Source organism: Octopus sinensis, linkage group LG10 (assembly GCF_006345805.1).
Source record: "Octopus sinensis linkage group LG10, ASM634580v1, whole genome shotgun sequence".
NCBI classification, from domain to species: domain Eukaryota; kingdom Metazoa; phylum Mollusca; class Cephalopoda; order Octopoda; family Octopodidae; genus Octopus; species Octopus sinensis.
Genome location: NC_043006.1, coordinates 101,903,936 through 101,916,435, shown reverse-complemented (window position 1 = coordinate 101,916,435; position 12,500 = coordinate 101,903,936). Strand labels below are relative to the sequence as shown.

The following is a 12,500-nucleotide window of genomic DNA, read 5'->3' as shown; positions in this document are numbered from 1 at the left end:
AGTTACGTCTTACTCGAAAAGTAGGCAAATGTTGGTAACAGGAAGAGCATCCAGGCATAAAATCCTTCCCCCAATAAATTTCCTTCTACACCTACACAAATGTGGGGAAAACATGGATGTTAAATGACCGAATGAATAGGATTGGCCAAGAGAAGGATGTTTTTAGGCTTCACATTTGGGTTATCTTTATTTCCAGATCTATATTTTGAGAGCTTCTCTATTTCTCTTAGAAATACATTGCACTTTGTTGTATTATTATTATTATTATTATGGCAATCAGGCAGAATCATTAACACACTGGACAAAAGGCTTTGAGATATTTTGTCTGTTTTTACATTCTGTGTTCAAATGTACTGAGGTCAACTTTGCCTTTTATCCTTTCAGGATTTATTAAAATAATTATCAGTTGAACACAGGGATCAACGTAATCAATTTACCTCATCCCCAAAGTTGCTGGCCTTGTACCAAAATTATAACAACAACAACAACAATTATTATTATTATTATTATTATTATTATTATTATGAATATAGTGAGCTAGCAGAATTGTTAGCAAGTTAGGAAAAAAATGCTAAGTGGTATTTTGTCTGTCTTTACATTCTGAGTTCAAGTTCTGCCAAAGTCTTTCACCCTTTTAAATTCGATAGAATAAGTACCAGTTGAAATCAACCAAATTTCAGCTCCTATGCCTAAAGTATAGGAGTTCTCAATCATTTTTTTCACCTATGGACTCCTTTGTTTACTACTTCATTCTGGTGCACCCCCACAGCCTCTTGATGTTTGAAAAGTAGTTCTATAGATACTTCTTTCGAAATTCCTATTTCATTTTACACACATTAACTTGTGTAGGTCAAACTATGTAAAACGTTAGAGAAAGAATCCTAGTTGTTTCTTGTAATACACACCAGTACATACATCTAAAGCAAATATTTTTTAGAAGCCCTTAAAATACTAATGTGGATCCCAAATTTACTATTTTGTTGCATGGACCCCCCCCCCCCGCCAAATCTTATATGGGCCCTGATTGAGAACTATAGTAGAATTGATTACTGTTAATGTTCAAGTGATAGTAAAGGGATAAATTCAAGTCTTACTGGTACTGCTATAGACAAGCTGTGCTGGAGTAAGGTCCATATAAAATTTAGCCTGGATCATAAATACGTTCCACTGATCAACCACAAGATAAGTATCAGCTGTAGGAAAGGCTCCCAGTTAATTCGAGATACAAATGTAAACATTTGTGAAACCAATGTAAATTATTCTAAAGTAGAACATGCTTATAAAGCAGTGAGCAGAATGGATAAATAAATCATGAAAAAGAGAGAAATTACTGAGCTAGATAGAAATATATGCATCTGTGTGTGTACAGGCATGCACACACATTCTGTCATGGAGATGCAGAATTTGATATTGACGTCTTCAATCTTTAAACTTGGATGGCAATCCCTGCAACCATTTTCAAGGATGGCAGTCCCAGCTACATTTCTTGCCAAACTAAGCTAGTTGACATTTAATTTTCTAAGAGAAAAAATGAATTTAGAACCACAGCCATGAGGATATCATCCAAATACTTCTCCTGAAACTGATACCTATATTTTAAATATGGTTTCATTTAATATATAGATATACTGACATATGAAAAAATCTTACAGCGTATATGTCATGCCAGTGGCAAAATACCAGCAAATCTAAATGAATCATTTTTGTATAAAATATTTGCTTACGATGATTTTGGATTTTATAATATAAATTTTCTTATAATAATTTTTGAAATTATTAAAATTGAAAAAAAATTTAAATCAATGAAACAAATTTTGGTGATCTCATTAGAAACCAGTGTTTAAATTTTGACATGTGCAAATAACAAAACAAGGATTGAACAGAAGTGAGTGTTGCATATGAATCAAACCTATTAGAGCAGCATGGGAAATATAAATAAGAAATGAAAAATATGAAATAAAAAATAACCAAATAGAATTTAATCAATATTTATTGAAATTGTTGATAATAACTTTTTTTTTTCAAGGGTAGCTTTAATCATTTCTGATTTAGCTAGTTTCTCTTCTGAAAGATATTGAAGTTACCTTACATAATTTTTTTTTATTATTTGAAGCATTAATAACGAACATACATTCCTTATGGCTAAATTCATTCCATGACTGCCAGCTTAAAGTTTATTAGCTACCACAAATAGCTTCATATGGTGGAACTAATTTTTCTTATAGCAAAGATCCTAAACTAGTCTTCTAACTAAGAGAATGCTAGCTGTTAGGTGATGTGCTGATACGGTATCACACAATGCATAAAGAAACAAAATTACTATAACAGATAAATTTTATAGTGTGAGTGTGTATGCATAATTCATTACTGGATATTGTCATTATATCATAGTTAATATGGGGGTTTAGAAATTTATGGCTAGTGTGTCCAATCTGCTATAAAGCCACTGAAAGTAAGGCAATCCTCAGCTTCTTTTTAAAGCATGTCTAGGAGAAAAGCACTATTGTGTCTACAGCTACATGAATGGTATAACTGGGTAAGTGATCTGGATTTGACAGTTGTGGAAAGCTACGAGACAAGGAGAGGAACAAATTGGCACATAAAATTGGCACACAATTGGCACACAAATTGGCACATAAACCTTCACTGCTTGTGAGTATCTTCAAAGAGGTGAGTCAATCCTGTCAGCAGATCAACTTGAAAGAGGACTCTAGGCTCAATGCCAGTATTTGTCTCAAAGAGACCACAAAGACACAATGAACGGAGACCATGTAAGATGAAGAATGGTGGTTGTGTCTTTAATTCACATTATAATGATTCTTAAAAGAATTCAGAGGAAAACTGTTTTTTTTAACAGTAAAATGAAAATTCATTTGCCTCCATTCTTCTTCAGAAGATAATTTATGAAAGGGGCACAAGAATCACATTACCTGAGAAGCTTTATTGTGATGAAACTAGTAGTTGTAACATAATGATAAAATACAGTTGTTAATAAAATATATGCTGTACTTAAAATTTGGCACTGATTTCTCTTGCTTGATATTGCTTTTATTCATAGAGCCTTGTTGTCATATTAACACCAGACAGAATTTGTTGAGATAGATTCTCTATGACTGTATACCCTTCCTGTTGTCAACCTTTGCTTCATTTCAAGCAAGATAAATATTTCCGCATGACTAGACATGGTTTCATGGAAGACTGGAAATAAACTGCACTGCTTGTTTAGTCTAACCCATGCCAGCATGGAAAACGAACATTAAATGATGTTTAACAGTCACACTTGTTTACAACTATCACATGACATCAAGGCACAGATACACAAACATATGTATATATACAATGGATTTCTTTCAGATTATATCTACCAAATCCATTCACAAGGCTTTGTTTACCTGTAGCTATAGTAGAAGACACAAGCTTAAGGTGTCGTGCAGTGGGACTGAATAGGAAACAGTGTGGCTTGGAAGCAGACTTCTTAACTACATACTCATCCAACACAAACACACACACACATGCACAAACATATATGAAACAGAGGATATATTCATATATCTGCATGTATTGAAGGTAGTTAAACTATAACAGCTTATATGGACTCCAGATTAACATATTTCTCAAAAGATAGACAAGTGAAATAAGAATATTGGCCAGTAATATTGTCCTCAGCATCATTACTTGTACAGAAATGTCTCCAGTTTCTCAGCAGGCTGGTTTGTACAATTTCAATTAACTTAGCAGCTTTGTAACTTAATTGTGTTGAAAACTTTATCCAGTCATCTAACAGGTTACTTGGAATGACATGTTGAAAATGTAGTCTAATGAAATAGATTCAAGTACTCCAATATCTACCCCTAATGTACCCTTGTCACCAAATATGTTAGTAAGTACAGAAGAATCTAGTAAGAGAAATATATCTCAGTCAGTGAGGAGCCGAGTGAATAGAATAAAGTTCAATAAAACAAAGAAAGCTTCATTGATAACCTCCCAGTCATAGGAAGCACTTTCGTTTTATTATGAAATATTAGAAATGACAGGCATCTACTTTCAAGAAAATGAAATAAACCCAGACTTGTGTTTGCGATTTATATACAAACACTCAAAAGTCATTCAAATGTTAGTAGTGCATATGAATGTAAGTGCGCTACCATTGTGCCTCACAGAATAAATAATAACACATGGCACTGTCACTGATTTGATATACACTACTTGCAATTCTGGGAGAGTGTATACACTATAGAGAATGAATTTATATGAAACTAGCAGTATCGCCCGGCGTTGCTCGGGTTTGTAAGGGAAATAACTATATAAGCATTTTTAGAGAGTTATAGCCAAAAGATAGCAAAAAAATGCATTAAAAACGGAAAAAAAATTATGGTAAATTTTTTTTAAATCGTTGACTCATCGTAGACATTTTTAGAGAGTTACTTCCCTTATATAATAGCGAAAAAATGCATTAAAATGGAAAAAAACGATGGTAAATTTTTTTTTTAAATCGTAGACATGCGCTAATACCCAGAAGGGCTTGATATGAATCACGACTATAAGATACCCAGTTTTGGTTAAACTGCACCGCAAAATGTGGGAGTAGTTAGGAATCTAAATCGTAGGAGACAGACACACAACCTCACTTTTATATATAAAGATAATGCACCTGTAACATTGGTTTCAAATTCTGGCACAAAACCAGCAAGGTTACATCGACCCCAGTGCTTAGCTAGTACTCATTTTATTGACCTTGAAAGGATGAAAAGTGAAGTTGACTTCAATGGAATTTGAACTCAGAATATAAAGATAGACAAAACGCTGCTATTCACTCTCAGACTCTTACAGTGACCTTTGCTCTTCTCAAATGCTAATTTTATTTAACTGCTTTAAACTTCTTTCGTACACTCATCTCATTCCATTTATTGCTTTTGTGAATTGTTTCTTCTCAGAAAACATACTGAAAACTTCACTTCCTCTCTTGTTTTAATCTACAAGAGTATAAAAGAAATTTCAGGTCCTAAAAAATGAGTAAAATTAAACATCACCTACTTTAATTCTACACATGTTTAAATCTTTCAGTTCAAAATTTACTACAAGTGCCAGGATGGCAATTGCAAAACCATTAGAGAGTAACAAACTAGATCAGACCTATAATTGTAGCTGCATATAGGTTATGACACTTGTGGTTCTCAAAGTATGCCAGTACTATGATGTATAGAAATACTGAACAGCTGAGCTATAGTTCTTTTCACAACTTCACCAGTGAAATTCAAAGAGTCTGGAGATTAACATTTGACACTGGCTTGGTAGTAGAAAAATTAAGAAAGATATAAAATAGTCAAAATAACTGTCTCAGTAGTTGAACTCTGGATTTTCTGTCAAGGTTCACTCATTAGGCTTTGCTATTTTTCCAATGAGTTCAGATCTTGCAATGGTCATCTTAGCCTTCCATTTCTCTGAGGTCAATAAAATAAAGTGCTCATGAAATAGCAGGAATAATATAATTAACTGTACTCCTCCATCTGAATTTCTATCCATCTGTCTATTTTAGATACAATTATTACTATTACTATTATTATTATTGAGTGAGAGAGCAGTGCATGCCATCAAAGTGACACTGGGGTAAAATATACGAAGCCCAATATACCCATCATGACTACCCGTCTGAAAAGGGTACACCAGGCACATGCATCACAACCATATGTGCGCGACATGGTGATCTCATATCAGGATAAACAGCACATGACCTTGCAGGTGGGGCCCAGTTAGAATTTTCTTCAGGTTGAGTAGCCCATCCCGCTCAAAAGGTCCCTGAATAAGGGTTGTTTAAGGATGTTGAAAGAACCACCCATGTTTCCAGAGGTGAATTATTCAAACCCCAAAGAATCCCTCTCAACACATGGCTATGATGCTCCCCCACTACTTCTGCTCGTGATCAGAGATGCACATATCGTCAGCCACTAAGGGACATGCTCAACTGGTTAAGGTCAAACAACTGACAAGCAAATCTGTGGTATTGAGCAGAATATTTTCTGTAGCCCATCTTTTATTATTATTATTATTACTATTATTATTATTATTATTATTATTATTACTATCATTATTATTATTATTATCATTATTACTATTACTACTTAGTGTATCTAAGGCAGCAAGCTGGCAGAATTGTTAGCATTCTGGAGAAACCGCATGTTGTTTGTCTCTACATTGAGGTTGATTTTGCCTTTCATTCTTTTGGGGTTGATAAAATGAATCCCAGTTATGTACTGGGGTCGATAAAATTGACTAGCCCCTTTCCCAAAATTTCAGCCCTTATACCTTTAGTAAAAAGGATTATTACTTAGTGTATCAGGAAAAATGTTAGGAGAGTATTTCTTCTGGCTTTTTACAGCCATAGTTCAAATCCCACAGAGGTCAACATTGTCTTTCAACCATCAAGGGTCAATAAAAATGTAGTACTGGTCAAGTATTGGCATTGATGTAATTGACTTGCCTTTCTCCTCAAAACTGCTGCCCTTGTGGCAAAATTTGAAACCATTATTATTATTACCAATATAATTAAGACAGTGGATTGGCAGAATTGTTAGCAGACCAGGCAAAATGCTTAGCAGCATTTGGTCTATCATTACATTCTGAATTCAGGGTTGATAAAATTAAATACCAGTTATGCACTGGGGTTGATGTAATCAACTTGTTCCCTCCAAACAAATTTCAGGTCTTGTGTCTTTAGTAGAGAGGATTATTATTATTATTATTATTATTATTATTATACAAATTCCACCAAGGTCAACTTTGCCTTTCATTCTTTCGGGGTTGATAAATTCTGTACCAGTTAAACACTGGGGTCACTGTACTTGATTAGTTCCCTCTCATTTGATTTCAGGCCTTGTGCCTACAGTAGAAAGGATTATTATCATCATCATCATCATCATCATTATTATTATTTAAATTGCTGTAACACTGATGATTGGTCTGATTAGCTTTTGATAAATTTTAGAAGATGACATTTTACTTCTCTCGAGAGCATCTTGAACAATGATTTCCATTTTTTTTTTTTTTTTTTTGCCTCTTACCAGATTACTAACGAGAAGTGATAAATATCTGAAATAACCAATGAACATCAATATAGAAATTTACAACTAATATTATAATATATTTTGGTTTCTTACCTGTGGTGTCTGGGGCTCACATTTTGTAGCTGGTGCAATAAAATGCTCGTGTACATTCCGGCGTATTATGTATCCAACAATTAATCCAACACAAAAGAGAACAAAGACCAATAAAATTCGTAGCACAAGGCCTTTCCGTCCACTAAAACACTCATTTAACCACTTACAGCGGTTGTCTCCTTCAAGGCTACGATAGTCTATATCGATGTTGTCAGTGTCAGCTTCCCACCTTGTCAAAGCTTTGCCAGCTATGTAACCACCAGAGGGCATCCTGCAATAAAGTAATAAAATTAATTAGAATTAAATTAAACAGCCAAGCAATGAAGGAAACAAATAATAATTAGAGCAGCTGGGCTGTGACTGCTGAGGACATGCATGAGCTTGCAAGGAATGAAGCCAGTATGCTCCGATGGATGTGTAATGTCAGTGTGCATACTTGACAGAGTGTAAGTACCTTGAGAGAAAAGTTGGACCTAAGAAGAAGTATCAGATGTGGTGTGCAAGAGAGACAACTACACTGGTATGGTCATTTGGTGAGAATGGATGAGGACAGCTGTGTGAAAAAGTACCACACCCTAACGGTTGAGGGAACCTGTGGAAGAGGTAGACTCAGGAAGACCTAGGATGAGGTGGTGAAGCACAACCTTTGAACATTAGGTCTCACTGAGGCAATGACTAGTGACCGACACCTTTGGAAATATGCAGTGTGTGAGAAGACCCGGCAAGCCAAGTGAGACCATAACCCATGGCCTATGCCAGGGGTGTAACCAGCCCACTTATGTATACCTTTCCTTCAATGGACACTAAATTCTGCTTGCGAAGACCTGTTGAGGCAAGTGAAATCGAAATCAAATCAAATTCGCAAATTTGATGACTGCCACCCGTGCCAGTGGAGCACTAAGAGCACCATCTGAGTGTGATTGCTGCCAGAGCAGCTGACTGGCTTCTGTGCTGGTGACACGTAAAAAGAACCATTCAAATGTGATCGTTATCAGCGTTCCCTTACTGGCACTTGTGCCGTTGGCAAGTGAAAAAACATTCGAGCGAAGTCGTTGCCAGTGCCGCTGGACTAGCTCCTGTGCTGGTGGCATGTAAAAAACACCACTTGAGCATGGTTGTTGCCAGTACTGCCTGACTGGCCATTGTGCTGGTGGCACGTAAAAGCACCCACTACACTCTCAGAGTGGTTGGCGATAGGAAGGGCATCCAGCTGTAGAAACTCTGCCAGATCAGATTGGAGCCTGGTGCAGCCATCTGGTTCGCCAGCCCTCAGTCAAATCATCCAACCCATGCTAGCATGGAAAGCAGACGTTAAACGATGATGATGATGATGATGAATAAAGTTAAATCAAAAGAGCTGCTTGGTTTTTCCATCAGCTCAATATAGTATCAAAGTTTCTTCATGTTTATAGCCAACTTCGAAATGGGAAACAAATTTTAAGTTATTATATTTTAGGATAGCTTACTAAAGGAGATAAATTGGTTAGAAAACAGACCACCAAAATTGGAATAGCAGACGCTTCATACATGCATATCTTTGGTACTGTGTATTATACTAAAGTGTCTGGCTACTTGCATGAAATAAGTCTATTCAAACAGAGCTGGAATGAACTCTTTAGCATTCAGATTTCTCTTTCAAATGTTATGCTTATTTATTCACATTGATTTGAATTAGTCATGCATTAGCTTGTAACTTTGACATGATTGTTTATTTTTTAGAATAATATTGTAGGGTAAGTGTGAGAGGCTGGGTCTGGCCAGTTTGAAAATAAGACAGGTAGATTATTTTGGCTGGATACGGTTGGTTTAAATGCAAATAACAACACAATCACAGTGACCTTTTTTGTTTGTTTTTATCTTTTAGTAGCTTACCTATGAAAAAAAAAATCAATACCAAAGTATGTCATCTCCACAGACTATGAATCCACAAACAATTTCCACTTTACAAGAATGAAGGACAACCCAGAATAACGAATCTAAGATACAAGAAATTCACAATTGAGCAAAGCAAATGTATTTCCATTATCAGCTGCCACACAATATATCAGTTCGATTCCTATGATCTGTTGTGGTTCAGCATCCAGTGGCACTCAGAACATCAACTTCAGAGGCTGTTAATAGCTTCAATGGTGAAATGTTCACAGGGAATAAATGACGTAAAACTTGTATTTGTCGTAATTTCTCACATGCACACTCATATATATATATCATAATCATCATCATCATCGTTTAGCGTCCGCTTTCCATGCTAGCATGGGTTGGACGGTTCAACTGGGGTCTGGGAAGCCAGAAGGCTGCACCAGGCCCAGTCTGATCTGGCAATGTTTCTACGGCTGGATGCCCTTCCTAACGCCAACCACTCCATGAGTGTAGTGGGTGCTTTTTATGTGTCACCGGCACAGGTGCCAGACGAGTCTGGCAAATGGCCACGATTGGATGGTGCTTTTTATGTGCCACCGGTATATATATATCCCATCTGCCACAGCAGAATTGATGCCTTTGCTGTTGCATTAGGAAGGGCATCCAAACATAGCGGCCATACCAGAACAGACTACAGACTATGGAGTGGCTCCTGGCTTTACCAACTCCAGCCAAACTGTCCAACCCATGCCAGCATGGAAAACAGATGTTAAATGATGATGATGATGATGATGATGATAATAGACAGGGAAGTTTAGTCCCTGTGACACTTTTCAGGACTTCTGATACTGATAGAAGCAAAGACAAAACCAATCCTCTTACCAGCAACCTGGCCCGGGTACTAAAAACAGTGGTGGTTTCTTCTGAAAACACCCAAAGGCTTGTGTTAAACTGAGAAATGGATTAGGTATGCAATCCGAAGACAAGAATGATATTTCTTCAAGCCTTCTTTCACACATTTTCTACCAAATTTCAGTGATTTGGTTTTGGTCAACCTCAGGAATATGGTAGAAGATATTTGCCCAGGATGCTGAGCAGTGGGATTGAACTTAAAATCACATTCTTATCATCACCAGTTTAATTATCACAAACATTTCTCATGTATTTCTTCTTCTTCTTTTTATAATTATATTTTTCTCCATGATTAGCACCAGCTAATTAAGGTTTTCCAATTGTATAATATTGTACTGTATTGTGAAAATTTTAATAATTTTACAATATTTGTTTGCAGCAAATAAAGAATTATTAATCATTACTACTATTATTACAACTATTAAACAAATCATTAATATTAATGAATAAAGAAATTCCTTTTCTTCTTATTAAAATCATCATAACCTGCTGGACGGAATGCTTAGTGGTATTTCACCTATCGCTATGTTCTGAGTTCAAATTCTGCCAAGGTCCACTTTGCCATTTATCCTTTTGGGGTTGATAAAAAGTACCAGTTACTCACTGGGGTTTATGTAATCAAGTATCCCCCTCTCCCCCAAATTTCAGACTTTGTGCCTATAGTAGAAAGTATTATTAATATTATCATAAGTTCAGTGTGATTCACAGTATTACATACATCTGTTGTATCACTGAGCTAAGTTCTCCATGTAGCTGGCATTTACAGCCCTAGCTCATAAAGTATTTCCCATGTTTATTGTTTTATGTGTATGTAAAGTAGGCATGAGTGCAAATGCACATACAATGCTAAACTTTATGTGTTGATTTGTGTAGTGTGAAGATAATCTGAGCATCACTTCTATTTCTGTGGTGGGTAATCTTACTATAAAGACCCGCTTCGGTCATGAATGACCATAGGATTGCACCTAGAAAGTTTTTTTCCCTCCAAGGCACAAGTCTGGGCAAAGTTATTTTATAGAAGACTAGCAGTATCGCCCGGCGTTGCTCGGGTTTGTAAGGGAAATAACTATAAAGCATTTTTAGAGTTATAGCCAAAAAATAGCAAAAAAATGCATTAAAAATGGAAAAAAAACCTTACTTTTATATATAAAGATCAGTAGCTGCCCATGCATGTCAGCCTCTCCTTTCCATGCCACTGATGTTACCCAAGAGAAAGGTAAAGCTTGGCATCAGTGACATTGCAACTCATTTCTACAGATGAGTGAATTGGAGCAATGTGAAATAAAGTGTCTTGCTCAAGAACACAACACACAGCTCAGTTTGAGAATCGAACTCACAACCTCATGATTGTGAGCCTGACATTCTAACCATCTCTATCATTAATAATGTGTTGAAAGCTTTCCAGTTTTTAGCTTTGTTGTTTTAGGTTATGAGTTCAAATCACATCAAAATTAACATTGCAGTTCATCACTCAAAAATTAATAAAATTGATTTCATTAACTCTACTCTTCCCCCATTACACCCGATGCCTTCTAACACCAGCCTGTCCCATTCTCTATTTATGGTATCTACTTTCATTAAGGGGCTGAACTCTTTGCTAAAACAAGAATTCTATAACTTTATTCTAATTTTTCCAAAGGTTTCTTTTAGTCATTTAGACTTGTTTTTTGCTTTGGTTGTTTTATCTTTTATTTATTTCAGTAATTAGACTGTGGCCATGCTGGAGTACCACCTTAAAGAATTTTAGACAAATGAATCGAACCCAGTACTTTTTTTTTGGAGCCTAGTACTCATTCTAACATTCTCTTTTGCCAAACTGCTAAGTTACGAGGATGTAAACAAACACACTCTGATTGTCAGGTGGTGGTGAGGAACAAATACAGACATACACACACTGATACACACACACATATATATATATGATGGGCTTCTTTCAGTTTCCATCTGTCAAGTACACTCACAAGGTTTTGATCAGCCCGAGGCTATAGAAGAAGACACTTGTCTGAGGTGCCACACTATGGGACTTCTTACCACACAGCCATGCTTGCACCTATTTTGTGCATATATTTCAAAATACATGGTTAATTAATTGCAATTAACAACAATTTAAAGTGAGAAATGATTAATGCATTATGTACCCATAAATTTTAACTATCTTCAAATGAAAAAAAAAAAAAGAAAGCTTATATATGCAAAGAAGAATTCAAACAGTATGAAGTTGAGATTTAAGATAGCTATTTATGGGAATTGCATACTGCATGAAGCCATGGATCTATGAATGCCAATATAAGAAGAGAAATGTTTTATACGAGTGGTTAATGAAATTAGAACATACAAATATACCAACATATAGTTATCTGTTACAAGTTAATGAGGTAGCACCTCATAGTGGTTAGATCTATAAGAAACAGCAGCCACATTCTCTACTATCTTAAAATAGGAAGGACAACGAGGCCCTGTATAAAGCTGGAATGCTTTTGATCATAGGTTCGTTCAACCAGTTTTGACTTAGGCCTAAAAATAATAACTAGAATATATATAAATAAAAACATGCATATATATAATAATAATGCT

At 35.7% G+C, this 12,500-nt stretch overlaps 1 protein-coding gene across 5 annotated transcripts in view; it reads right to left on the bottom strand.

Moving 5' to 3' along the window:
* Positions 1-12,500, bottom strand: part of LOC115216731 (N-acetylated-alpha-linked acidic dipeptidase 2) — a 1,056,093-nt gene that overhangs the window by 464,475 nt on the left and 579,118 nt on the right. For all 5 annotated transcript variants that reach the window (XM_029786272.2, XM_029786273.2, XM_029786274.2 and 2 more), the window contains one exon: positions 7,155-7,425. In XM_029786272.2, coding sequence (XP_029642132.1) covers positions 7,155-7,425 — 271 coding nt within the window. The remainder of the gene's footprint in view (positions 1-7,154; positions 7,426-12,500) is intronic.